The sequence below is a fragment of the Heliconius melpomene genome, chromosome 14 (assembly GCF_056956725.1).
Source record: "Heliconius melpomene rosina isolate 202511_hmr_F chromosome 14, ASM5695672v1, whole genome shotgun sequence".
Taxonomy (NCBI): domain Eukaryota; kingdom Metazoa; phylum Arthropoda; class Insecta; order Lepidoptera; family Nymphalidae; genus Heliconius; species Heliconius melpomene.
In genome coordinates this window covers 3,824,097-3,852,040 of record NC_140402.1, presented here as the reverse complement: position 1 = coordinate 3,852,040, position 27,944 = coordinate 3,824,097, and the positions used below count along the sequence as shown (strand labels likewise).

Sequence of the window (27,944 nt, the reverse complement as noted above, 5' to 3'; positions counted from 1 at the left end):
TGATAAGGAATAAAATAAAAGAATAAATATAAAAAATATTATTGTATATTTGTCAACTGAATTAAACAATGACATTTTCGCTTAGCTACCTTCCAAAGTAACAGAAACAGTATCAAACGTTAACATTTAGGCCTAACGTATAAATATTAATCCATCCTAATAAAAGATTTCACGAATATAATTTGCAAAATAAGCTATGCCTAATGAAAAATATACTCTAAAACTAATATGCTATAAATTTAATGAATTTCGCATACTATAAAAATCAATGCACCTCTTAAATACTACGTTTCTAATATACATACAATATATAGAATATATCAACACGTGTATGACTCATACATAGTGTCGATATAATCATAAAATTCAACAATTGTAATAATAGCAAAATATGAAATATTTAAAAATTTATAATAAAATAAGCTAATTTTATGTAAAAATATTAAATAATGTTGATGTTACATCACTAAATCTACATTATGATGATAGAACCACTGTTGGTGTGACATGAACATGTTTTTCATATACTTGTGTATGTATAATTTCGTATTAAACGTGAAGAGGTTGATAAGTATACTATACATATATTTTTTAATAACTTAATAACATAATTAGCATTAAGGTCTGTATTTATAAATCGCTCTCAAGTCTAAGATCGATCTCGAGATATGTCATTCATTAATGAAAACAGCGTCTCAAGATCGATCTCAGACTTTGGGGCGGTTTATTAATACGATCCTACAATTGCTTTATTTTTAGAGTGTGAATAGGAATAAAGAAAATGATTAAATGTATAGGTCAGTTTTACTGCTCTAATTAAACTTGTAAATTTTTAAATAATACTCTTACTCAACATTTTTTCTCTCGCTCATATAAAAAAAAAGTGCATGCAAGTTGACTTATCAATTTATTCTACGGAATGATAAATATATATACTTTTGGCTTATAATAATAAAATATTAGTAAATTAACATAGGCACGGTCTTTTTAATTTTGAATCACTTCAAATTTATTTTTTACACAAGTATAATAAAAAACAAATAAGTAAAGAAAAGTTAAATGAAACAACACCGTTCTCTACATTTGAGCGTGTTTAAAGCTGTTCAGCAACTTATTTATATTTATGCAAAAGTTGACATGAGAAAAAAAACTTACTTTACAAAAATATTTATTCGGACTATTATTTATTAATTTTATGGATGTTGCCAGATCTGTGTATATTTTTTTACATATATATATATATATATATATATATATATATATCTTTTATACATACATAACATTTTTTTATTGAACTGGCAACACTAATCAGCAGGTTATAATGACATACTACAGATTAAAGATAGAAAAAAACATTGTAAAGGCCGTCTCGGTGTTATGAATGATATCACATACTAATAGACACTACATTCGTTTATAAATTGTGTTAAAATTTCTATAAATCCTATACACTAATGCTTAGAAGTATTATTTATAATCTGTATATTGGTCATTTTATTGTTATGAAAAAAAAATATTTAAATAACTAACCAATTAACCAAAAACATCAATTTTATGGAATAACACATTATAAGTGTTAAATATTATATAAATATATATTATAAATATTTTCGAGTCTAGTTAATTCAATCATATTTTTTTAAACAAAGAAACAATAATGCCGTTAAATACTACTGTTATTTTTTATATGTAAATAAACAATTGCAAAAATTCAGTACTGGTCACGTTAGCACTTAGAAAAAAAAATAAAAAATCAACCCATTTTAATGAAAAACCAATTATTAATATAAGTGTAAATGGTGGATGGTATTATTATAACTTTTTATTATATTGTAGACATTTTTTTATTTACCCAATATTTGGAGCAGTAAAAAGATTTTTATAAAGAATTAGTACTATTTATGAGTATTCTACAAAATTGATTGTAAAAAATATGTCTTTATCATTATAGATCATTAATTTATGGTTAAAAATAATCTTAGTGCCATTATTAATTTACTTTATAGTTTTGAAAAACAAAATACGACGAAAAAATTATGATTTTTCCATTAAAGATAAAAAAATGTTATAAATACAAAAATACATAATAAAGTACTGTTAAATATTTTTCCTTAGACAACTCAACTTTATACTGTTAAATAGTTTATCCATAGAAAAAAAAAACAAAAAAATATACATAAATAGACAAGTTAAATGAAAAAAAAAAAGAATCCTTTCACCTAACATTATAAGTTATGTATGTATTAGAAGTTTTATGTTTTTTTTTAAATTTGATCCTTCAAAAAGGAATTACTTTATAGCATTGTTATAACTTAATTGTAAATAATTTATGTTAATTACATATTATAAATGTGCCTTTTTTCACTTGCTCTCCTTGGACGAATGGTTATTTGTATCTTCAGTCTTTTCACTGTCACTGTAAAACTTTGGCTGTGGAATAAAAAAAATATATAAATATAAGATTTTATTTTAATTAAATTAAAAAATAATAAAATTTATAGAATACGTATTAAAAAAATTAGCGGGTTTTAAACCCGCACTTTTTGGAAATTATCCAAGAGGGGTTGGCTTCGAATTAAATTACGTCTAAATTTTTATACTTTTTTCTATAAATAAATTTATTTACTCTTAGTCTGAAATAAGACATTGAAATGTGAAAAAAATATATAAAATTTGTAATAAGCTATCAACAATTTTTTTATATATATGACATTATATAAAATTGAGAACCACACTAGGTAATGAAAAACAATGAAAAACATTACACAAAGCTAATTTGGTGATAAATAAACATATAATGAAAGAAACTAAATTTTTGTATGTTTTTATTTTGTTTATGTGAGAAAGCAAAAATAAAACAAACATATCAAAATAAATCAACACTTCAAACTGTTAGTAAAAAAACTTACTAAAATACATACTACAAAATAATGTGAGGAATCAAATTTTTCAGAGAATAATGATTAAATTATATGATAACATACATATAACGTATAATTTTATCTACAGGAAGTTAATTTAGAAGCAAATACTATCATAAATTTTATCCCTATTTAATTTTCTATAATAAAACTATAAATAAAAAAATACTATACTTTTTTTAAAAAAAAGGTGTAAATATCAAAAATGTTTACAAATACTGCTAAGTGACGAAAATGTAGCCAACATGGTGAAAAAAAAAACACACACAAGAGAGAAAAAAAACACATAAAAACAACTCCAAAAAAACCATAAAGCATGACTCAACCAACACTATAACTTTGACTCGACTTACACAAATAGTATGTACTATACGGTCGTGACTTTATTGCCGAGTCCATTTTTCACACCGTTATAGCTTGTAAAACCCTAAAAATAACATTTTTATATATATTTTTGAACTATTCTTTGTGCATACAATTAGACGATACTTTTGTTATTGAATAATAAAACTCAAAAACTATCATTTTTTATATATTTTCTGATAACTATTAGGTTGGACTGGTAAACAATGACGTCATCACAATATTTGCCCTTACCATTTGGCTAATATTTTAATTTTAAATAAATATTATAGTTCGTTTTTTTTCTCCATATAAATATTACTTTTTACTTGCAACTAATACATCTTATAAACGTTTAAAAATGTCATTTAAATTGGAAACGAGCAAAGACATACAGACAGACCAGGTATGTGAAACAGTTAATACTGGTATGGTTCCTAACAGGCTCCGCTAGAAATCTCAGCATATCAAATTTTAATCTAAAGTGAATTTGGAAAACATTATTTAGTAGTTTGACAAATTATATTTTTATAAAAAATGAGTATTCGTTGATAAAACCTAGATCACAAAAAGACCTACAATTAAATGACAACATATTCTATGATAAATCTAAAGCAAATTTAAATTAAATAATTGGTAAGTCACAAAAATTCTTTTTTAATCAAATTTAGCTCTTTTGGGCCAACCATTAATTAAGGGGAAGGGAGAAGGTCGACGAAGTGTTACAAGGGGTTAAGAGCGAGATCAAATTTCAAAATATAAATATAATATATATATCTATATAATATCTGGTGTTGAAAGAGCGACTAGATTCAACACAATAATATAAATAAAACAATCTTAACCTTTAAGTATGGACGTCGGGTCTGACAGACCAGACAGTTCTACGAATTCTACAAATCGGCCACTTCTCGGTGACCTCCGCCACTGAGTCTCTCAGTACCTTTCGTATTAATGACAAAATGAATGTAGATAGCAGTGGTTGTGTCTCTGGGTTCAAAACACGTGAGTATTTAACTTTCTAAACGGGGCCTGGGTCTGTCAGACCCGACGTCCATGTTTCCCATACATGAATGATTTCAAAACGCCATATATTTTTATAATATTACAAAATATACTTTAATATTTTAATTGTATTATTTGTATTCAAATGTTTTTATTGTTTTATATCATATATTATTTGGCATTGTTTGTTATATATTTTAGTAATATAAATATAATTTACCTAAAAAAGATTCATTTCATTTAGTTTTTATGATAAAATGGAAACGATGATCGACCTAGCACGTCAGGGACAAAAATATCGGTACTTTATAATCAACATCAAACAAACGAATTGGACGACGACATTTTATAAAGAAAATAGCACTTTATCAAATAAAAAGACGCGTTTCGTATACTAAACTACTCTAAGAATTGAGAATGACTTTGACTCGCGTTTCGCGATCTGATCTATCATTTATTGAACATGAAGCAAAAAAAAATAGTTTTGGGATCTTGAAAAACATGTACACTTTGCCCCCAAAAGATATATAGAAACAAAACACATACTTATGTTGACTGCAATCGTCCTGTTTGCCTACAATGTTGAAAGCCATTGTGTATCGATGTTCAATAATACCTTATCTTGAGGTGTTGTCAAAATTTTTATTTTATAACATAAGATGTAATTTCTTTATTTTTTTTATTTGTTAGTCTTTATATTTTGTTAAAAAAATATTTATTTTATTATCTGTCTTTTTTTTATAGTATTATTTTCTTAAGAGTCATCCCATGTGGCCAAAGACTGAAATTGTGACTTTAAGTTACTTAAATCGTTGTGATGCGTAAACTTTAATAAAAAGCCATTTTATTTATATTGATTTTCCTTGATTTGAGGCTATTCATGTAAACTAAAACATAAAATTGTCTTCTTCCTTTAAAAAACAACCGGAATATGACCAATAAATACACTGGTCTGACAGACCCGACGTCCATATGTATGTTATAAAAAAATCACGTCCATAGTTAAAGGTTAATGCGATTTACGACTCAAAAAAAATCTTTGCGGCCTAGTCATACTTGATATGAAAATACAAATCCATTAGAAATGACAAATATTACGTAAACGTAGTTAAAAAAATATTACGTAAATTTTGAGTAAGAATTGTTGACATTCTATCTATAAAAAAAATATTGGTTTTTTTATTAAAACAATGCATTTGAAATTGTAAAGTAGTTATACAGCCATATATAGTTTGTCCTACGGCCTTACCTCGTCATGCTTCTGTTCGGAGATACGTTCGTCGTCATCGTCGCTGTCGTCGTCGCCCGAGGAGTCGCCGCCGGAACCCGCGTTTGTGTTTTCTGTTGATTTCACTGTAAATCAAATAAATCGTTTTTATTAGTTTTACTTCCAGTTTCACGCTAAATTTCTCTTATGGCAGGGTATGAGGGGTGTAGGGTTAGGACATTATATCAATGTCCGTCCGTCCCTATAATTTTCGAGAATCTGCGTGTTCAGTAGTGAAACTCAAATCGCACTATGTCTTGTTAATAAATCCTTGAGTGGGAATCGAACCCATTACAATCACTATTATAATCAGACAGTTTTGCTGCATCACAAAGACAACGTCAGCTAAATAAAAACTGTGTTTTTAAGTACTTTGTATATTTTTACTGTTATTTTATTCACAATATTTGAAAATTACTTAGTCTGTAGCACTCTCACTTTGTGCTTAGTTCGCTACTACCATCACGTTATGTCATGACATTGTCACGTCACGATACCACGTAACGTCACGACACAGTCAAATCACGTCATGATGCCACGTCACGCCATGACACACGTCACGTCACTCACCGGGCTCGGGCGCGGGTGTGGGGCGCGCGCGATCGCGCGTGAGCCCGTCGTAGCACTGCAGGCACACACGCAACGGCTTGTCGCTCTGGCCGCGCAACACGTAGCGCTTGGACGAGCACGGTCCACACACTACAGACCCGCACTTGCGGCAGTGGTGCTGGAAACGTGCACAGTATAATATGTTTATATATGGAGGGGTAGGCGGAGAAAACATAAGGATAAGACACTTCTTCTGCACTTTCTACTTCTGGACATTGGGCTTTGTTGTATTACTCAAGCGAGAAAAAATAATTACAACCGCATTTACAGTCATACATAGGACTTCAACTTATTTTATTCATGAAATTATTTGTTATAAATAAAATACTAATAAAAACTTTTCTGGTATGAAATTAAAGAGTTTTTATATTATGTTACATTAAAAATTCTATATTGATTTTGTATGAACAATAATTTATAAATATAATAATAATTATTATTATTTATTAATTAACTACTCACTCTCCTATTGAGAACAGTAAATTGTGTCTTCTTGCAGTGCATACAGATCGCAGCTTCATTGTCTGGCACCCACACCGCCGCGTGCTCTGATGGAGGCTGTTTACCACCTATTGAAACAAAAAACAATATTATGTATTTTTTAAAATTTCCCCTGACAATTCGTGACACATCTGTTCCCCATTTTCCAGGTGGAAAATAATTAATTAATGAGAATGAAAAAAGGCTCCTAGGTCACATCTCCCTAGCATACTAATAAATCAAAATAAACACTAAACAAAAACAATTTTAAAAATACACTACTATTGTGTAGTAAGGATAAACTTAAGCATTTAATATGTGACTCATATATTTTCCTTCCTTTTGTTATAAATTGTTGAAAAATATCATAATTCTGGGTCAGTAGAAACTACGCTATAGCTTGCTATAGGTAGGGACAAAAATAAGGCGCTCAAATATCTTGAATCCACTGACGTGTGCAAGTTTAATTTTTCCCTTGATTTACGAAAATATAGACCTGCATATTGATACTAATTTCATCAACGAAACCTGCAAGGGATCCCGAAAAATGGTTTTGACAACCGGACAGACACACAAACAAAAAAAGATTTAACTTACTTTTCCTTAATAAGTCTTCTATACACTTCTCTATGTGAGCCATCCATTCCTCCTTCTCTGTAGCAGTGGCAGCATACACAGCAAAAGATTTAGAGGCAGTACGAATCAACCAACCATTACGATATTCTATAATAAATATACATAATTCATTTATTTTAATTACATTAAAAATAATAACAAATTTCAAATAAAAATAAAAATAAAATATTATAAAAATAATTTGATATCCACCCAGAGGAAAAAATATTTTTTAGCATCTCTATTTTTCACATGGTAGAGCAGGTAAAGCAAAGCTTTGACCTGTTACCAGAGGGGGGACATTTATTCTTTCGAGTGGGATGCAAACCCACAACCACTGCGGATACAGTTGGACACTGTGCCTCTATGCCACGACAGCCAAGCAAAATTGTGTCACAAAATAAATAAATTATTCTTGAAGCATCATTTACCTTCTAGATAAGAGGTGTCAGTCAACTTTAATACAAATAAAATATATGTGGTATGCAAATTTCATGTAAATATTTATAAGTTCAAAGTTGACTCACTGACTAACCATACTGTATCAATGTCAGAAATATATTAAAAAAAATTGATAATGCTATTTAACAATTAGTCATCACAACTATGAGTCATTCTTCTTATTTGTTTTACATTTGTAACATAAAATGTAGGATACAAAATTTATTATTTATACTGTAACACTTTAAAATTGATTTAAGGGAATGTTTCCATAAATAATATTTAATTTAAAAATATTCAATTTATAAAGTTGATACAAATTTCAGAATTTGCTGAGATAAATGTAAACTAATAATATAAGTTGCCATAAAAACAAGTTTTGTTGCCATAAATACAAGTTTGTTGACTATAATAATGATATAGGGCAGGGCAACTAAGTGTGATTGTAAACGCAAATTGTTGTGGGTTCGATTCCACTCGGGAACATGAAATATTTAATTAAATTTACATTTCCACTTCTTTGCTCTGGTGTCGAGGTAAGGCGCATGGGTTGTTTTTCCTTCAAAAATTCGGTTGTAAATGGAAACAGTGTCTTAAGACTAGGTTTCCTCTGCCTACCTTGCTGTGCATGGGATTTATATTTTTTTATTAATAATATAGAATATAGGCTGCTAATATAGAATATAGAATGCACTAATTTCAGAGACTACTTTTGAAAGATTCTTTTTGTGTTGGATAGTTCTTTTATTTAAGAAGGTTATATTACATCACATTAACACTATAGGATAGATATGAGCAGAGTCAAAGTCGGAATTAGAATTTCCACTCCGTGTGGTGTATGTAGCACTCTTAGTACCAGGTGGGTGTATAATCCATTTAACCAAGCCATCAGCATTGTAAGGTAAATGTTAGTAAATTTTAAAAATCAAAGTACTTACGTCCCTCATCTTTTAATGATTCCAATTTTACCTCTTCAAGTGGTATGACATGTTGTTTATTATATTTTTTCTTGTTTATCACAATGTTTCCATATACTAAGATATCATTGAAAAGGAAAAATTGACGAGCTTTTGGTTTCTTTCTGCACATTTTAGTTAGGACACCTTCTCCAACAAGGACCCTTCCTTGTTCTGCTAAAGGCTGAAAATTATTGAATAATTATCACACAAATTTAAAAATAGTAAAACAGCTTCACACAATAAAGTAGGGTAATGCTGAAATCAGGGAACTCATTAAGACACTACTCACACTTTCTGAATACTGGAGGCATTGAATGGCGGCATAGCATTACACTTTGTCTCATTACCAGGGCAAGGAAAGCAAAGACATTAAATATTTCATTCTTCCCAGTGGGAATTGTACACTCAACTGAAGCACTTAGTCACAGGCCTGTGCCAATATGCCATAACAACATTTATTTATAGTAGAAGAGATTTAGCATAAAAATATGTATAAAACATTTGGAGAAATACAAACATTACAGTTTGAGTTTTTCCTAATGCCTATAATAATAATGGATTTTAATCTTTATTCGAAATAGATATAGACAGAAGAATATAAATAGGTTTTGTTCCTTTAGACTTGTCAAGGAAAAGAGGCAAATGGTCAAGTTGGCAACTATGAAGTCTCATACTTTGCTACCAGAAAAATGCAATTATAAAAATATGTGGTTAAAACAACACTTCTTTCATTACTAAAATACACTGTGTACTAGAAAAACTAAAAAGTATATTTATTTATAATTAATTTAAACACATTTATTCGATAATTACATTACATTGTTTACCACATAATACTAAGAGGTATATTTGTTTTAGAACTTCTCAATAATTTGTTAAAATAGATATAAAGTAGAAATAGTGAATGTTATCTAAAAATACAAAAAACATGTTGTAATGTATGCATCAAGGAAATAAATAATATATTTCCTTATATTTAATTTTTAATCTACAGATATGTGTGGGAGGTATTATAATCTATAACCTTTAAATCTTCTGTCAGACAAGTATTCAAGTCGCTTTTTAAGTAAAAATTATTTTAAAATATCCGAAATTTCAATATCTGTCCTGAAAATCCTGTTTTAAGTATTTAATTTAAAAAAATGTGACATTTGAGTGAATGATAATTCACTGATAAAAAAGTATGTAAATAATATCCATAGTCACAATTGTTAAAAAATATATCACATTGATAAAAATATGATATCTTTATACAAGTTCACCAATCGTATTTATTATAAGTTTATCTTGCTGTTTGTCGGTTGATAAAAAGAGAAACGCAGAGTTGGAAAGTTTCTTTAATACTCAAATCCTAAGTAAACGTATAAAACAACACACCTGTCCAGCACTGCCGAAGCAGTTTTCCACCATAGTAATTCTTCTGGCATTGGCCTCACTATTCACTGAAAAAGAAAAACAGCTCGTAAGTTTGCGGTACAGCTTCAAAATTAGACGTCAAAGGAAAGTAATAAGCGAGCAAACAATGACACTAATGCACCACTAATAAATAAATAAGAGAATATTGTTATGTTGTGGTAGTAGTAACTATGGTATTAATTACATTAGGCGAAACTAATAAATTTAGCCTACCTAAACGGTCAACCATTATAGAAAATTATATTCCGTTTACACAGCACAGAGACACGATAAAGACGAGAAATATGTGTCATCTAGGGCTGCCACTTGCCATTTACTTGCCAGTACATTTTTTTATTTAGTATCTAATAATTGCCATGACATTAAAATAATAAACTACCTACGGGTACGGCACCGTATCATGCATAGAAAAATCTAACTTAGATTTATAAATATGTTATTAGAGTATAATTAATTAATTAATAACTAATTACTTTATTAGAACATGACATGTTATAACATCAAAGTCACAGGATTTATGTTTGCATACAACTAAAGAACAACAACAACAACAACTTATGGAGTACAATATTATTTATTTTTTCGTTTTGTAGGGCAATTTTTATTAGTGGGTAAAATAAACAAATTGGGGAAAATCCATATTTAATAATATTTGTACTCTGTAAATGACAAAATGATTAATTTTATACTCTATACCATAGACATAAATGATCATGTGAGGGTCCATATTTTTTCTGGTTTTTGACACTAGCTGACAGGCAGTGGTCGATAATATTATATATTTGTTCGTAATTTTGTAAAATAAACGAGCAAAAATGGCCTGTAAATTCTGTGGCCCTAAGCTGTCGCTGTGTGGACTCGTACTGAGTGTGTGGGGTATTATACAATTGGTGAGTAATTATGATTTGTGTATCAATGTTGCAAAATTAATCATAAAAGAAATCTCATAAATACTTATATTTTAGACGTTAATGGGCGTCTTCTACTATATTGGGGCAGTGGCTCTATTAGAAGATCTCCCTCTCGGTGGAAATCATCACAGCATCGATGCCTTTATCGCCGAAGTTAAGAGTGGATATTCTCAGGTGACTTTTCTAATATAATCAAGTTCTTGGAAACAAGTGCTTAGTATTAAAAAAATACTTTCTTACGAGAATTATTAGATAACTTTTTATTATCTAAATATATCTGATGACTGCAAATTTACTTAACATCATTTCAAGTTATATTCTAATTATCAAGGTCTTATTTGTGCTAATTTAATTTCAAATTCAAACATTTTGTAAGTCAAACGTCTGTCCTGGATTTTTATACCAATATTCTATAATCAACACACATTTTTAAAAAATATATAAAACATTACAAACATTTATATGATAAACATATTTGTACATCAAATTAATATGTACACATTTTAATTTTATTTCAGAACGCTTACAATTGCTGGATCGCTGCTCTGCTCTATGTCATCACATTAGTTGTTTCTGGCCACCAATTCTGGATGAACAACCGTTCATCAGTTAGCATGTAAATGTAACAAGTACTGTTAAGTACATTTGTTTTGTTTATAGCTCCATTCCATTTAATTTGACTAGAAAAATAAAATGCAAGTCAAAGCTAAGAATATATTAATTCTATAGCTCTTTACTATTTTATCATTGCATTGCACAGACCTATTAAAACATTTTATTTTTTTAGAAAAATTCTACTATAATATAGGGCTTGTAAAAAAAGAGTATTTATTGCAGCACTATTTCTTGGTTAAAGATAAATTTGGTAAATAAGATATCAAATCAAAGTTATTAAAAATATATTGTTATATGAAGTAAATGAATATAATATCTGTAGAGTAATCATTATTTATTTACTCAGCGTGAAACTAAATACCTAATAATTGTAACTAAAACTGTTTTTTTATTATATGATATCAATAATTGGTCAAGATTCATAATAAAAAAGAATATTCCATAATAGTATTATGCTGATGAATGTTTGCTATAAATTGTACATAAAATAAATTTACTATAATTATTGTAGGTAAAATGGTTCTATAGTTTTTCTCCAATTAAATATTAATGTTATATATTTTTTTATTTATTTCTTATATCAGTTTTCCCCATTATTAGCCACTGAGATTTTCCTTAATTAAATAGTAACAATATTGAAGCATTTGTATTTGGATACAGATATTAATCACTTTTTTTTCTGTATATTTTAAAATTGTTAGCAAAATTATAAAATTCTGCATCACTTATTTAATTATTAAAAATGGCATTCAATTTAAATATATCAATGACACATAAGTGTACTTTACAAACACCAAAATAAGTACCATAAACTAATATAAGGAAAATTTTAAAATACATGTAACATGTTTGACACATTCTAAGACTGATCTGAAAAATAAAACAGTTGTCATTACATAGTAAGCATATATTATTAAAGGAAATATTTGATTTAATTTTGTAAATCCAATTAAAATGTACATAACAAGGAAATTGAAATTGTTAATTATATTTTAAAGCATGTTTAAATGAATATTCTGTAATATATCTTTTTTAAACACGTAAAGGCTTGCAGAATATCCACTACTCTCTGATGCTGACATCCAGTCACCATTCCTCTAGGTGGTCCAATTATTTGGATTTTCTAAAATCTAAAAAAAAAGGATTGTTAAAATATAATAATACTAGCGGCCCGCCCGCGGCTTCGCCTGCGTGAACTACGTTATTATTAATTTCTGTCTCCATGAGTACCTACGTCCTATAAGTGACGTCCATGCAAAATTTGAGACTCCTAGCATTTGTAGTAACGAAGTTTCATACAAACTTTCAACCCCAAAAACAACCCCTTAGATGTCGAATATTGCAAATTCCCGTCTTAGCGAGCACCTACGTCCTATAAATAACTCCTATGCAAAATTTGAGATTCCTAGCACATGTAGTTTCTGAGATTTCGTGATGATTGAGTGACCTTTCGATTTTATATATAAAGAAGATGTTGTAACAATGATTAAATCAATAATTTCACAATTTTTAGTCTTGGTTAAAAAATCTAAATTAAATCAGCTTCGGTTGTATCCTACAAAGCAGAAGGAACCTAGTGTTAAGACACTTGGTTCCCCACGTTCCGCCGAATATTGAATTGTTTATCATGTGGTCTGTACTCAGAATTGTGATTAAGATTTCTAATCGTCATTAATTTCGGATTATTTCCAACAGGCATTTCCAAAATTTCTTGTAAATTGTAATGACCCATTGTTTTGGCCCATTTCGAGATATATCTACAATACAAATGTATTCATATAACTCCTAACAAACATGACAAAAAAAAGTTTTTATTCAATATACCTTGTGTGACATATGTTTAAATTTGAATGAACTGTCAGTAAGAAAATATTGATAGGTACTTTAGTATTAAAATATAACTATCATAGAATACAAGATATAGATAAGTATAATTAATAATATCGATTGAATTATAATAAGCATGAGCCTTCTATTTGGGTGTGGACTATGTTGCTTTCTTTTAAGCATTTGGGCAGTTCTACAATTGGTATGTATCAAATTGAGATCTAATCCAATCGACATAATTTTTGTTTCATTAAATATTAATTAACTAGATATTAGAAAAAAAGACCTGCCATCTTCTTCTTCATCTTACCTTGCATTATTACATGTTTATGTCCTTTTTTTTATTTTACCCTTAATAACAGGTTGTTATGGGAATATTCTTTAAATTTGAAGTCATAGCATTCATAGAAGAAGCTGAACCAGATCACCATGGCTACGAAGACTTCGACGACTTTATGAAACAGACAAAAGACAATTATCAAAAGGTATTTATTACTGTATGTATATTTATAACCATTAACCTAAATCTACTGGGTAAATTTGCAACTACTTAGGTATACAAGATGGTAATAGTTTAGATTTGTCAATGGAGGATTTTCTTAAATATCAATCTAAAAAAGTGCTTTGGAGTCTCTAAAATGGGGAATTAAATAGTTGTATAAATTGATACTCTCTCCTCATAAGTGGGAGAATTGAGAGAAAATGAAAACGATTGAAAATACTAAAGATTATATAATAAAAAAAACTGTATTTTACAGATTGCGGTTAACTGTTGGATAGCAGCAGTCATATATTTAGTGACTTTGGCCCTCTCTTATTTGTGCATGAGACACGCAAAAAATAAAGCAAAACTCGAGGCAGAAAAAGGACAAGATGATGAAATATTCTGTAGAGAAATATCAAAATTTAATTGAACGTAATTTATTTAGTTTAGAGCAAAAACACATGTTAGTAACGATTCTTATAAGAATAATATAAAAATTAGGTAAAATTTTAACTTAAATTTTGTGGACATGCTGGATTTGATTCAACAAGCATTGCGTAATTTGCGTATAGTAGTTAAAATGATACATTGTCTAATTAGGCACACTATTTTCTTTTTTTTTTTTTTCATTTTTGTGTAAGGTATCTAAATGTTTATATATTATGTTAATTATGTTTAAATAAAATATTAAATAAAAAAAAACAATAGTGTACTGTTTTTCATAATATGAAAGTATGTAATAAGTAGCGATAAATCATTCGTAAGCTCAAGTCACATGGCTACAGAGTGTGACGTCACATCTACTCCTTGCATTAAACGATATATTTTCTTTTTATTGGATTTTTACTAATAATATAATTTTTACTAATAATAGCTATTTATATAGCTATGTGTTAATAAGCGTTACTTGCAGGTTTTCAAATTTTTGTAGTGTATTTAAGTATTAAGTAAATCAATAAAAAAAATATATAAAATAAAAATATTTTTTAAAAGATCACCTATTTATATATTGTTTATTTGAAAAAATAATAATATAAAAACAATGTAGATAATGTATTTAAAAAATTAGTTCAATTTATCCTTGTGTGTTTTTTTAAAGAATTATTTAACTTCTTCTAATTTTCTGTCAAAGGTGACTGTTCCGATGTTTACACTTTTAATTTCCTCTTTGCTAGCTTGGGCATTATCCTGTAATAACATACTTAGTTTTAAGTCCACAATTCTGTAATGATCAAAATGTCTGCTTTCTTTGGGGATATTTATAGACATTTTATAAATATGTAATATAGGTCGGTATTATAAGCAATACATATTGCCATAGTAGGACATGGGACTGGCACACGCTAGTTGTGGGTTCGATCTTCATTTGGGTAAATTAATTGGGTGATTTTCTATCAAACTCTTATAAGATAAAACACCTCGTTAAGTTCGACAAAAAATAAAAGTGTTTTGTCACTAGATTGCGCTTGCCCACTCTGCTATATCTATGGGATAAAACGTAAAGCTGCAAAAAAAGTTAAAGGTAAAGTTTATAGGTATGATAATTTTCGAAATATTTGGTACGTGTTGTTTTTGTGTGGAAGACCTTTTTAATTTTTATTGTAGCGTCAATAGTTCTGAGCTTTTGTTTAAATTTGAAGTTAATAAGTATTTTTTATCTGTCGCCAACTTCAGACGTTTCGAAATTTATTTGTAATTTTTACTTAAATGCTTAAATAACGAATTAAGTAAATTACTAATATAAATAAAAATTATACAAGTTATCGTTATAATTCACATATATATTCTGCTTACATAATATTAACCAAAATGTCCAAATTTAAAATGTTAATATTATTAGATTAGATAATATTTATCACAGCAGGTAAGTAATTAGGATAAAAAATAAAATTATTTACTAACATTATTAGCGTCTAATTCTTCATCTTTTGTATGCTGATAGGGATTAAGCCAGGGGTCGGCCAGGATTTGTGGGATTTTTGATCTAAACTTTAATGGAGCTAAAATTTTTGTGATGAGCTTTCGACATTCCACCGACACTTTTGGTTCGCGTGGGAAAGATACTTTATTTTGAACTTGCTGTAAACAGTAATCATTTTCTAAGTTCTATTTGGTATTTTAACAACAATCAATAACTTACTTCATCGCTACTTATTATTAAAAGTAATATGCAGAAGCAAAACGAATAAAAAGGACCTTTTTTATGAAAATTCTAAGGATATCGACATAAATGAAATAAAAGTGTTATTTGATAGCAAAATTCTCTTTTAAATTTTATATTAAGCTGTATTAAACATACCTTTAAAAGCTGCGTATAATTCGTATCATCAAACGGAAGTCTACCATAGACAATGGCGTAAAGCACCACCCCCATACTCCAAATATCAGAATCTTGGGGTCTATACGGAACACCTTTCAATATTTCTGGTGAAGCATACGCGTAGCTTCCACAGAATGTTTCACTTAGCGCATAAACCCCGTTCTTAGGCTTCATATGTCCCCTCGCGAAACCGAAATCAGATAGTTTAATGTTTAAGCCGTGGTCCATGAGAAGATTTTCGCATTTAATGTCCCTGAGGAGGTAAGAATTAATTGTACAATTTAAAAATGAACTGAAGGAATGACATTTATTCTAGGTTTTTCGAGCCCAGGCTTCTAGGGTTAGAGCCCATATTCTGTGGAAAAATCTAATTAAACTTTGGATTTCTTTACACCTAGTGAGGTGTAAGGAAATCCGGCAGGCAATAATAGTAAAGTTGATTTTTAGAATTAAAATGTATTGTTATTAAGCATGTTGGAAGCATGTGGGTAATGTTTTAAAATGGATAAAAAAATAGCTATGTTTTTTTGCCTACACGATAAAATATATGACACAAGTGAATATATGAATAAAATAATAATAATAAAAACTAACCGATGAACAACACCCCTTTCATGACAATATTCTACCGCCTCCACAAGTTGCCTAAACCAGCGCCGCCCACGTGACTCGTCGATATGTTGATCCTTACGAATAATATCTAAAAGGCTGCCGTTTTCAGCATATTCCATCACAATATATACTCTGGAATGATAATAAAATAAATAAAATAAAATCTAGGACAAGTTCAGCTTCACGCTGTAGAACCCCGCGCACAGCAGGGTAGGCAGAGGGCACCTAGTGTTAAAACACGCCGCTCTCCATTTTCCGCCGAACTCTGGAGGCATTACATGTTGAGTACCGGAATTTAACGCCTCGACATTGGCCTCAAGGACAACTTAATGACCTTATTTTAAAAATACAACTAACTTATTAGAAACTTAAAGCGATCTTATAACTTTTACGAAATACTTATATTATGTACCTACTTAATATATTTATACTCTCTTACTATGTAAGTAGATCGATGTTTTTGATACTACTTTAAGACAAATATATACCTATGGTTCAGTTAGCATTTTAACTTAAGAATATAAAAGGTACTGGCCATTATTTAAGTAGAATCAGTACCTATGAGTCGTCTCGATTGCCTGCAGAAAGCGTATTAAGTTTTCATGCTTGAGTCCTTTAACAACTTCTATTTCTCTTGGTAGAAATTTCTTCAAATAGTCGCCGGGTGCTTGAAACTTGCTTATAATTTTTATTGCCACTTGACAATTATGTCTATCACTGCTAGCTACCTGGTGTTGTATTATTATATTTTTATATTTACATAAATATTATATGAAAATGTTAAAAGTATTGTATTACTAAAGTAATTATTTGTTTCTTCTTTATTTTGAATTATAGATTATGATTTAATATTTTAGATACCTTAACCGTAGCATATGATCCTGAACCAATAGTTCTACCTAAAATATAGCCATGTGTTTCTAGAACAGTTAACTTTCGTTCAGTTTTGGCTGCGACACCACTATGGACGGCAGCTGCGGGCTCAGTGGACATCTCGCCATGAACATTTTCATCTGCTCTTATATCTGGCCCTGGCATATCATAGAAATACTGTTAATTTAGATTTTTTATACATTTAAAAGTATGATATAAGTTAGGGACATTATATATATATTTTTTACAAAAAATTTTTAATTAAGTCATTCTGTCACATTGCCAAGTACTGATTTTTGAGTGACAAAGAAAAAGTTTAAATATTTCGTTTGTTGTATGTAATAATAATATTTGCCAGTGTTTTTCTAGTTATCATATTGTGTACGTTAGTAGTACTTGAACACTTTGGATATGTAGTTGTAATTAAGTAGTTATTGCTATTGTGTTAATTATATTTTACTCTGTATTAATATTAATTGACTAAAGACAAAAACATATATTTGAAAAAAAAAACGTATATTTGATGGTTATAAGCCATTATTGCCATTTCACGTAGCACTCCACTACTGTGCGGTTTCGTAGGAATTTCCATCCACGCGCCTTGGAACTGTGGAATGGTTTACCCGCGGCAGTGTTTCCAGGTCGATATGACATGGGCACCTTCAAAAAGCGCGTCTATCTCTACTTTAAAGGCCGACAACGCATCTGTAGCACCTCTGGTGTTGCACGGGGTAGTGGGCGGCGGAGATCACTTACCATCAGGTGACCCGAACGTTTGCCTTGTCCTTTTCCATAAAAAAAATTCTAATTGTTATTATTTATCTCCAGGTGGATGTATAGGAAACGTAGTAAATTAATATTATATCAAATAAAACGAAGCCACTGTTTTAAAATTACAAAGGATATCACAATTTGCTTAATATGTAAACTTAATAGATACGACATGTAAAAAAATAGGTTTCTTTTTTACCTCTCTTCTATATTTTAAGTATTACTCTAATTAAATAAGCAAACATAATAAACATATAAAGAAACATATTCTTGATAAAAAAATATATTTTTTAAAATATTTAAGATTCATCTCATCGATATTGATTAATAAGTTTATTCAACTTTCATTATACAAGTATCCGAGCGTATACACGATCATGTCACATGAGAGATGCAGCTGACTGTCGTTTTGGCAGCCGCTATCGCTTTCAAAATGGCGGCATAACAAAAACAAAATATATTTTATTATCAAAAAGGCAAATTTAATATACTATTCAGTTATTAATTAGTGTACTAAATCATTTATTCATAACTTACTTTATAAATTGAGGGCTATTTACTTTATTCATAGTGATACGGGCGTGTTATGGACAAACTTAATGGTGAACAAGGTTATTTGCGTCCCTAAAAGTATTTGTAAACAGTGAAAATCTATTTAAGGGTTAGAATACTAGGTGAGATATAATGAAAAAACATTCATGCATGAGTAGTTTGCACTGTATAAATATGTATTAGATAGATTGTAGACTAGTTATTTTTTTTTGTTTCAATTGTTACTTATTATTTTAATTTTGTTACAATTATATTTCCTTTAAAATAAAATGATTTTACTATAAAATAAGCCACTTCAATTATACACCTGTCTACCTATTTACTTAATAATATATAATTTACTTTTTTTCATTATAGTCATCTGGCAAGGAGATAAATTTTATATGTTCTAATTTTAAAAGTTCTAATGAGCTATTTGAATATATTAGATGCATAATATAGCACAGAAAGTAATATTACACCATAACATTACTTTTTTATATTACAGACAAGATGAGTTTACACTACACAAAATTTTGTGTAATATAATTTTTTTACACTAAATGTACTTAAACGTAATAAATGTACCAGAATGAAAAAGCAGAATTTAGTTACTTTAAGTTTAATCCAAAGATAGAGCAAAAAACTAGATTAGAAGATTTCCATTTTTATTTCTGATGACATGAAATTTATTCAAATAAAATGTTATTAATGATGCAAGAGTGATTGGTTAGGTAGGTAGGGAAGACCTTTGAGAGCACAGTTGATTCATAGATGAAAAGAATATAACACAATTTAAATGTACTTTAATTAAAATCATTACAACACTGGAAGAGGTATGCAGGTATAATTTAGCATTGAAATTTCTGCCTATCTATCTTAAATAATTGTAAATTGTAATTGTAAATGTTTGATATAATATTGGCCACTAATGAAAAATTAGAAGAGTCATTCTAATTGTAACAAACCACTATGACTCACTTTCCATCTGACAACCTTAGCGAATATTAATGGTGCAAGTGGTTAAATAAAAATATCATAATATTAAATAAAAATATCATAATCGAAATATAAGAGCAACTGTTGGGTTTCTTGTCAGCTCTTATTTTTCTTCTGCTTTGAAAAGAGTAACTGTTGAGTTTCTTGCCGGCTCTTCTCAGTAGAACCGCCTACCGAACCGGTGGTAGCTTTTTGCTTATATGTTTATTCGATGATTCAAAAGTGCTTATAACAGTCTATTTGAATAAAGATGTTTTGTATTTTTTTTTAATAAGCATGAATATTGTGAATAACATTAGATAATATTGCAGATTAAAACATTTATATACAAAAAGCTCCATATGAAACAGAATCCAATTATAATAATTATAGCTCACAAAATCACACTGATACGTAGATACAAATAGAAAACTTATTTAATATTCTTTTTTTTAAGTAAACAAAAAATATAGTGCATTTTTGAAAGATTACTGAACAGAGTAAAATATCCCATTAAAGTATGCAAACGAAATATATTTTTGCCATGGACGTTTGTGACAGAATTTCAAGTTGAAAGCCCACCATCGTTCAGCATCTGAACACAAAGAAAACAATTGCTATGATTCTATCGGACGGTCGTGCGGATCTTGTCGTATGCGTCCCGTACTCGCCCCCCACTTTTCACAACCATTTACAAAGGCCCCCCCTCGTGGCCTTTTCAACTCACGCGATACACCAAATACGGTTTTCACAAGGGTCTCTCTCGACTGGACGCATGGAATACTTCATTCGATGACCCATTTTCGTGCGTTCGCCTCTTTTTTGTACGCTTTCATTTAGAAAACGTATTTCTAGAGCTCGCTTGGTGCTTTTGTAATCGTAATTGCGAACGCTGCTCCGTATACTATACGGCTAGCTTATATTTTGAAATATTTCGTTAATTACGCTATACCGATGCTAATGCACGGGCTGAATGAATTTTGCATTTGAATAATGGAATAAGAATGGAAAAATAAATATAAATATCTATAGCTCGTTCGAATTTTCGTTTCGTGTTTATTTCATGTAAAGTGATTAATATTTTGTTGTGTTTATATTTGTTTGTAGTTGACTCAACTTTTTAAAAATATTTTATACAAAGCAATACTTAAGATAATCTACTAATATATTAGAATATTGTTTAACGCCATTTGAAAACTTATGGGTAATTATCACCATTTTTATTATCATCAGCTTCACGCTGTATCTCGCACAGCTGGGTAGGCAGAGGGAATCTAGTGTTAAGACACCCCGTTTTCTATTTTCCGCCGAATTGAAAGAACAGTTAAATGTCGTATGGCTCAAATATACTCTAAAGACATGATAAAAAGAGCTGAACCGGTGCACGTATTCGAAAGGCGACACGTCAAACAATTAAGAGTTATCTCGAGTTAGGTGTGCGATATATTGCAGACTTGATTACTTTTCCTACTCCAGAAACTAATAAAAGTTGACCAGCAAACCGAGAACTCACGAGTATCGTTTTTAATTGAAACATTGGGGTTTTCATATTGAATCGATCATTGCTCATCCTTTTTGCCCCTCGATGAATATATGACGGTCCAATGCTCATATTCTCAAGCAAAAATCAAATATTATAGCATTTATATAGCTATAGTATACATAACAAGAATTGCACTAAAACTAAAGTCGGTCGAGTAAATTGGCCGTTGTAACAAAGTTGAAAATCACGAAGGCTAAAGATATCACAGACTGTCTGATTTCTTCGAGCTTGGACGTCAATAATGGAGTGGAAAGCAAAAAGTTAGCTTCGGGCGCGTTATCAATTGTATCTGGGAAGTTGGAGAAGGAAGTTTTCATTCATTTATAGCACGCGAAGCAAGAGGAACTGCTTAATGGTTTACTCTCTAGCTTGCGTTTGATTTGTAGGTTTAAATTTGTCACTGTCCTTAACAGTGTTAGGCACTTGTTATTTTTTTTTTAATATTATTTTTAAAAATATATAGGCATAGAGGACGTAGTGCTAAGACACTATTTGACGTTGACTGTTAGGTAGAAACACACACTTATTTACTTTTGCATAATTTGAAGTTCCAATTATGGCAAGATAAAATGATTTTAATCCTATCTAATTTTGCAATCTATTAGCGTAGAACTAGAAACGATTTAATTACACCTTAGCTAGACTAATTAAACACCTAATGTGGTATCGTTCGCCTTTCACGCATTATGCACGCTGAAATGTTATTTTTCTCTATAATTATCAAACTTATATTTATAATCATTTATAAACATCTACTGATATATTTTTTTTAAATTCACCCAGTATCATGCAAACAGCAAGGTAGGTAGAGAGTTAAGAGATTTCGTTCCCAATTTGCCATCGAATTCTGGAGGCATTGCGTAGTGCGTTGTTTAAGCCCCCCTTTGCCTCGATTTCACAGCGAAGAAATGAATTATTTTTTTCAATTTCCTCAAGTGGGAATCGAATCCACAGCCTATCACAAACATCTCCAGTCTTTTATTTATGTTACCACTACAACGATTGATTAATAAACTAATTCGAACTGTTTTTCTAAGTACATACGTATAAATACAGATTTACATTTGTAGGTATATTTGAAAAGGGCCGCGATATACAATATGCGAGACATGAATGCTGATGACCAAACACTTTTCTTTAAACCGTGCTCGACGCCGTGCAGCCAGCGGGAGCCGTGCCGTTTCAATTAAAATAATCTAGTGCCCGTTTCGAATTTATGAGCAAAATATACGTGACCCACTTTCGGAGACCCGCTTTCAGTTTTCATAATTTTTGGGCAACTTGAATAATTCTCATACTTTTGCCAAGTTTTGTAGGTACGCGAAGCTCGAAATTACATAATCATTATTTGTTTACGTTGGTATAGGTAACTGTAGGAAACAGAATCAAGGAACTGTTGACAATTTGATAAATTATTTAAGGCCAGTCGTAAGCAAGATTGGTTGTGAGGTCGATTCCCACTCGAATAAGGGAAATATTTACTTAAAATGTATATTTCAAAAATAAATAAAACATATAGTTCAAAAATATTAATGCATCATCAAAACGAGGGGCCGTTTGCATTGTAACCCTTCAACGCAGCTTTCATCATCCTACACATAGTAGGGTGTTAGCGTTTCATTTGTTTTTTCAACCACAAATTTCCAGAGTAATGGAAATAACTGGCATTGTATCACATTCCTTTATAAACACGGGACAGCAGGTAAGCAGACGTGGGATGGCGACACTTTGCATCCCTTTTGTTATTTGCAGAATTTTAATAGAACGATCCCGCTCCTGCCTCGTGGAGCTCACTCACGTGTCTCACAAAAAGCTTTTTCATGGGGCTCTAGTAGTTATCGTTAATGGTGAAGATCGTAATGACTGCAATGTCATGTTTACCGTCCACGGAGGATTATAGTGTTTTATAAGACCACATTTGGACAAGGATATTTTGGCTGCCTATATGTTTTAGTTTTAAAGCGAATATTAAGGTTTTGGGATTGGTTTTCTAATTGGTATTTAAAAGATTTTGTAGAATACTAAAAACGTAACCGAAAAAAATAATTTTATATATAAATTTTGGCAAACCAGCGCTCTACGGTACGATTTTGTCTAATTTGCTATTGAAATACCTTCGTGTAGATAGTAGGTGGAAGTGGGTGTGCTGACCGTAATTATTATAATATTTCCGCCCGCACGAACTGTTAGAATGACCGCGTTAATTCTTTCCGCATTCAGTTTTGAGGGTACGAGTGTCGCAATATATGGAATATGGTGGCTGGTTAAATAAGATTTACTTTTTTTCTAATCTTTTATTGTAAATTTATATTGTATATATTTAGGTTTAATTTAAAAAAAAAACAACTTCAAATATATCTTATTATCAGAACCCAACCTCTCATAAAACCATCCTTTAAGTGTATCCTTTAAAAAAAATGAATAATAGTAATCGGTTGGCATGAGCCAAATTAAAATGGAACCACACGGGAAGCACCAACTTTCAAATAAAAATTGGTTCACCCAGTCAAAAGTTCTGAACAAACATAAAAAACAGTCGTATTGATAACCTCCTCCTTACGAAAGTCGGTTAAAAAGTCCACCTCCAAATATTTCCTGTAAAAATACATTAAAATGAACAGAAAAAAATTATCAAATTGATTTTATATGACCTTCACGCAAGATATGATAGGATCTATCACAAAGTTGTTAAAAATACAATTATTATTCCAATATATTTTTTTAGAACTGAGCACCGTACACCGTTACACTATTATGTTATCTTAGGCAGTACTAATATTGACATTGGCAGCTATATATTAAAATTTACTTTATATTTGGAGAAATTCCATGTATTTATAATATAAGTTATACATTTTCTTTAATTCAATAAAAGGAAAATGGCAATTTTGTATTCTATTTAAGGTTATAACCCTGTTTGCCTACGGTATAGGTAATCTTTATAGATATATATCATTTATGTCAGGGCCCCGCGCATAAATATGTTAAGTTTCTAGTGAAATAACAATCCCCTACCGCTGTAGTGCCGCCGTAGTACCGCTGTAATCTAGTCACCAGGTGCTACGAAAGTGCGATGCTACGCTCGTAGCACGAAACTTATTGTGAAATATTAAATAATTTTGTTAGTTTCACTATTAGATCAAATTTTTTAGTAAAATTATTCGATTTGCAAATTTATACGCTTTGTTTATTTTATTTTATGTAATATACGCTATTTTTTAAAAGTTATTTGAACTTAATATCTCGAGAATTTATTATAAGATATTTATAGGATTTATTTTTTATGTATTCATTATTAACTGTATTTTTTTACTATAATTCATATATTTATTGCACTCTACCATTTTTTTCCATTTAATAACGTTTAGTACAAAACTCTGTTGTTTTTTTCGTATTACATACACGACTAATGAGTTTTAGTCGACGAGACTTTAGTCTCTTAAAAGAAGATAATAAAAATATTTGAAAAATAAATAACAAAAAATCTTAGAAAAAAAAACAACATATTCGTATATAACATACACTAAGACAGCGTTGGCACCGAGCCCTACTATACCATTAATTATTTCACTATCTTTCCTCTGTAACCGTGTGGACATTTGCAAATAAACAAATGAGCAGATATTTAGTCAAATGAAGTCCGCCATTAAATCCTAGTTTGTTTGGACAATAAATAGTTACCTTTTATGTTCCATGTCGCAGTGTCAGCGACTGCAGTGTGTAATTGCCTTAAACGATTTTAATTCGTACCTATTGCGGTGGTCGTAACGAGGTTATTGACCTCATTGTTATTATATTTAGACAAATAAATAACTTAATGTATAGAATTGTTAGTTGAATTTGCGGCAGTGCAATTTTGTTAAAAGTAATTGTTGTTATAGACAATGGCGGTGTAGGACGGATGGTTGGTTCTAAGTTTATATTTATTTTATTTTTTTTAAATTAAATGTAGTTTATTTTATCTAAAGGATTTTTTTAGGTGTTTTTTTAGTTTTGGCGTGGTCTCAGACGTGTGCTGTAGCTTCGAATCTCACTGAAAAGTTTGGCTAATATTTATAATAGTTCCGAATGGATATTGAATCAGATAATTTCTAATCATACAACGGTAATGTCTTTACGGATCTTTTACACCTCACTGAATTGTCAGAAAGAATATAGTAAAAGAAACTGCTTAGAATGCCATGGATTCAACCGTGTTGGTGTCGAGACCTTTGAATTCCAGGGTGAGCTTAGAGCAGTGCCTGGAGCTTGCAACCCAGATGTAGATTTAAGGCAGCCCTCCTCCTCTATACGACCTCCTTTCTCTACTTAATCAAATTTGGCATGATTCTATCAGTGCCGCCTTTGAAGTACGTTCTAGAAATACATTGATAGTTCTAGACACGCCGAAGTCTTAGCCAACTATACAGAGAATTCTCTGTGACACTTATTTACTTCTACCGTGTACAAATGAATACTAAATCTATTTTTGGGCAGTTCGTTTGTGAGTTTAAAGCCGAAACCACGACCAAACTTTTCAGGCGAAGACAAGAAACATGTTAATGTAAGCTTTTGCGCTGCTGAAACTAAATATATAATCGTCTATTCCTCTCTAAACAGAAATATAAAAAAATAGCAGCCATTTTTTTAAATGCATTCAATAAATGGCCATAGCAAATATTTGAAATTGGGCATTAGACAATTATATCCATCAATAAATACTAACAGTAATCGTATTATTAAAACTAACCACAAAACGATATTAATATGTGTAATTACGACCAAAGTATACCAGATATGTACAATAATACGAATTCGAAACGAATTTCTAAAATTCACGTTGCAATGTAATGGCGATAATTAATTAGCTTATTAATTATGAGCGCAACATTTGTGGATAATGTTCGTATATGTTCTCCATTATATATAGGTAGGTAGATACCTGAAGTTCAGGTGGATAGTAAATGTAGGTATATTTGGTCGACTATTTCAAAGAGATGTGTGCTAAATGTATAGAAACCGCTAATTAGGTATGTGCCAACGCGTGGGACTTAGTTAGATAAAAGGGGGGAAATGAGATGAAAACAAGTTCGAAATTAATGTTTTAAGGTCGTTTTGTTTTTTTATTTGGATGGTTTGGTTTTTTTTAGCTAAATCTTTTAGTGAATTTAAAAATGTATATTTTTTTCATATGTAAATAGAAGTATTTAGCTATATACATATATTTAAGTACATATTTAAATTATTAAAATAATAATTTACTTAAGATACAAATTGTTGTACCTATATAAAACCCGGCTGCTATACGAAGTTTCTTAATAATTCTTTTTCATATAGTCCATGAAAAGCTTAATTCCTCTCAGGTGAAGCGTCTCGGCGGAAGAAAAAAAATTCAAAATTTAATTAACAAAGTTATCTGTGAGCTAAAACACAAGTTTTGGAAGAAAAACGAGCGAACTGACACGTTAATTTGATTCTCTGGAATTACAACTGGTTTAGAGAGCGTAAAGAGATCGTGGTTCGAATGTAAAGATAGAATGAGATATCTTCTTAACACAATTATCAAAGGATTCAAATAAGACTTAGAAATATTATTGGCAATGTCTATGAAAGGTGATCAAGCGATTTCAATCTTAATATTTATATATATACTAGTGGACCCGAACGCGGCTACGCCCGCTTGAACTATACGAATATTTATTAAATATATTTATGAAATTATTTTCAGTTTTCAATAGAGAGACGCGTTAAGCAAGCTCATTTTGGGTGACGTTTTCTGACAACTAACTTTGCAAATCGTTGCTTAGCAATGACGGTCACATGGCGACGGTTATTATTAACATGGCGGAATAAATCGCATGTCATATTAATAAGTATTTCATTATATTGGTATATATCGACAGTATTATAAATATGAGAAAAAAAGCTTTTAGTTTTAGCGGTTTGGCCCTGATTGCGTAAAAGACAGACAGACAGACAGACAGACAGACGGGCAGAATTACTTTCGAATTTATAATATAGGTATGGATAGTATATTTCTTTGTTAAATGATTCATATATATACCTAATTAAAATTGGATAAAAAATTGTATACTAAATATAAAGATTGTGAAACAACAATTCTTAGTAAAAACATGAAATTAAAAAAAAGCAATTACAAAGTTAAATTAACTCATGTGATTATTTCTTTCATCCCCCAAGAAAGTATTCAACTGAAGATCCCTACGACCATAAAAATAAATTACTGTTACAATATAAAATTTTACACACCCCATACAGAGGGATTTCCAGATTCGTTACAGTGAACTGTGTTTTTATTGACTAATATAATAAAAATATATTTGTTTAATATAGTTATTGTTTTTTCAAGCGTCGCCTTGAAGTAATAAAGAATCTAATGTGGATTCTTAATATTAGCTTTTCAGTATGTTCTGAAATAATATTA

General features: G+C 30.0%; 5 protein-coding genes across 9 annotated transcripts in view; 3 read left to right on the top strand and 2 right to left on the bottom strand.

The window, feature by feature from the left end:
- Window positions 1-27: 27 nt before the first annotated feature.
- On the bottom strand, window positions 28-10,412 carry rush (pleckstrin homology and FYVE domain containing family member rush hour). 2 transcript variants are annotated; one of them, XM_085197691.1, is made up of 9 exons: window positions 10,269-10,412; window positions 10,017-10,081; window positions 8,619-8,820; window positions 7,222-7,347; window positions 6,607-6,713; window positions 6,106-6,262; window positions 5,518-5,621; window positions 3,275-3,348; window positions 28-2,430 (listed from the first exon to the last, which is right to left on the bottom strand). In XM_085197691.1, exons 1-8 carry the CDS (start codon window positions 10,282-10,284, stop codon window positions 3,289-3,291), a joined length of 837 nt encoding a protein of 278 aa, XP_085053817.1. In that variant the 5' UTR covers window positions 10,285-10,412; the 3' UTR covers window positions 28-2,430; window positions 3,275-3,288. The 2 variants fall into 2 exon arrangements, with proteins under 2 accessions (XP_085053817.1, XP_085053816.1); XM_085197690.1 differs by lacking the exon at window positions 3,275-3,348.
- Window positions 10,413-10,783: 371 nt separating this feature from the next.
- On the top strand, window positions 10,784-12,138 carry LOC146531992 (ribonuclease kappa-like). Its single transcript, XM_085197193.1, has 3 exons — window positions 10,784-10,945; window positions 11,021-11,140; window positions 11,485-12,138. Exons 1-3 carry the CDS (start codon window positions 10,871-10,873, stop codon window positions 11,584-11,586), a joined length of 297 nt encoding a protein of 98 aa, XP_085053319.1. The 5' UTR covers window positions 10,784-10,870; the 3' UTR covers window positions 11,587-12,138.
- On the bottom strand, window positions 11,822-18,104 carry LOC146531990 (testis-specific serine/threonine-protein kinase 3-like). Its single transcript, XM_085197194.1, has 6 exons — window positions 17,686-18,104; window positions 17,383-17,552; window positions 16,807-16,956; window positions 16,192-16,465; window positions 15,795-15,971; window positions 11,822-15,080 (listed from the first exon to the last, which is right to left on the bottom strand). The coding sequence occupies exons 1-6, from the start codon at window positions 17,860-17,862 to the stop codon at window positions 14,994-14,996; spliced, it is 1,035 nt and encodes a 344-aa protein (XP_085053320.1). The 5' UTR covers window positions 17,863-18,104; the 3' UTR covers window positions 11,822-14,993.
- On the top strand, window positions 12,580-14,897 carry LOC146531991 (ribonuclease kappa-like). Its single transcript, XM_085197192.1, has 3 exons — window positions 12,580-13,610; window positions 13,771-13,893; window positions 14,167-14,897. Exons 1-3 carry the CDS (start codon window positions 13,545-13,547, stop codon window positions 14,320-14,322), a joined length of 345 nt encoding a protein of 114 aa, XP_085053318.1. The 5' UTR covers window positions 12,580-13,544; the 3' UTR covers window positions 14,323-14,897.
- Window positions 18,105-18,863: 759 nt separating the features above from the next.
- The window catches only part of Sema1a (semaphorin 1a), a 331,748-nt gene continuing 322,667 nt past the window's right edge, over window positions 18,864-27,944 (top strand). For all 4 annotated transcript variants that reach the window (XM_085197182.1, XM_085197180.1, XM_085197181.1 and 1 more), the window contains exon 1: window positions 18,864-19,142. The gene's annotated coding sequence lies outside the window, so the exon portion shown is untranslated. The remainder of the gene's footprint in view (window positions 19,143-27,944) is intronic.

What these genes read in the sequence shown, in the direction of transcription:
- LOC146531992 (XM_085197193.1), top strand. Translation starts at nt 10,871, where the DNA reads ATGGCCTGTAAATTCTGTGGCCCTAAGCTGTCGCTGTGTGGACTCGTA. An exon ending in TGTGGGGTATTATACAATTG is followed by an intron (nt 10,946 to 11,020) that starts GTGAGTAATTAT and finishes CTTATATTTTAG; the next exon opens with ACGTTAATGGGCGTCTTCTA. An exon ending in TTAAGAGTGGATATTCTCAG is followed by an intron (nt 11,141 to 11,484) that starts GTGACTTTTCTA and finishes ATTTTATTTCAG; the next exon opens with AACGCTTACAATTGCTGGAT.
- LOC146531990 (XM_085197194.1), bottom strand. Translation starts at nt 17,862, where the DNA reads ATGCCAGGGCCAGATATAAGAGCAGATGAAAATGTTCATGGCGAGATG. An exon ending in GATCATATGCTACGGTTAAG is followed by an intron (nt 17,553 to 17,685) that starts GTATCTAAAATA and finishes ATACAACACCAG; the next exon opens with GTAGCTAGCAGTGATAGACA. An exon ending in ATTATACGCAGCTTTTAAAG is followed by an intron (nt 15,972 to 16,191) that starts GTATGTTTAATA and finishes TACTGTTTACAG; the next exon opens with CAAGTTCAAAATAAAGTATC.
- rush (XM_085197690.1), bottom strand. An exon ending in TTACTGTTCTCAATAGGAGA is followed by an intron (nt 6,263 to 6,606) that starts GTGAGTAGTTAA and finishes GCACGTTTCCAG; the next exon opens with CACCACTGCCGCAAGTGCGG. An exon ending in CCGAACAGAAGCATGACGAG is followed by an intron (nt 2,431 to 5,517) that starts GTAAGGCCGTAG and finishes TTTATTCCACAG; the next exon opens with CCAAAGTTTTACAGTGACAG.
- LOC146531991 (XM_085197192.1), top strand. Translation starts at nt 13,545, where the DNA reads ATGAGCCTTCTATTTGGGTGTGGACTATGTTGCTTTCTTTTAAGCATT. An exon ending in TTTGGGCAGTTCTACAATTG is followed by an intron (nt 13,611 to 13,770) that starts GTATGTATCAAA and finishes CCTTAATAACAG; the next exon opens with GTTGTTATGGGAATATTCTT. An exon ending in CAAAAGACAATTATCAAAAG is followed by an intron (nt 13,894 to 14,166) that starts GTATTTATTACT and finishes TGTATTTTACAG; the next exon opens with ATTGCGGTTAACTGTTGGAT.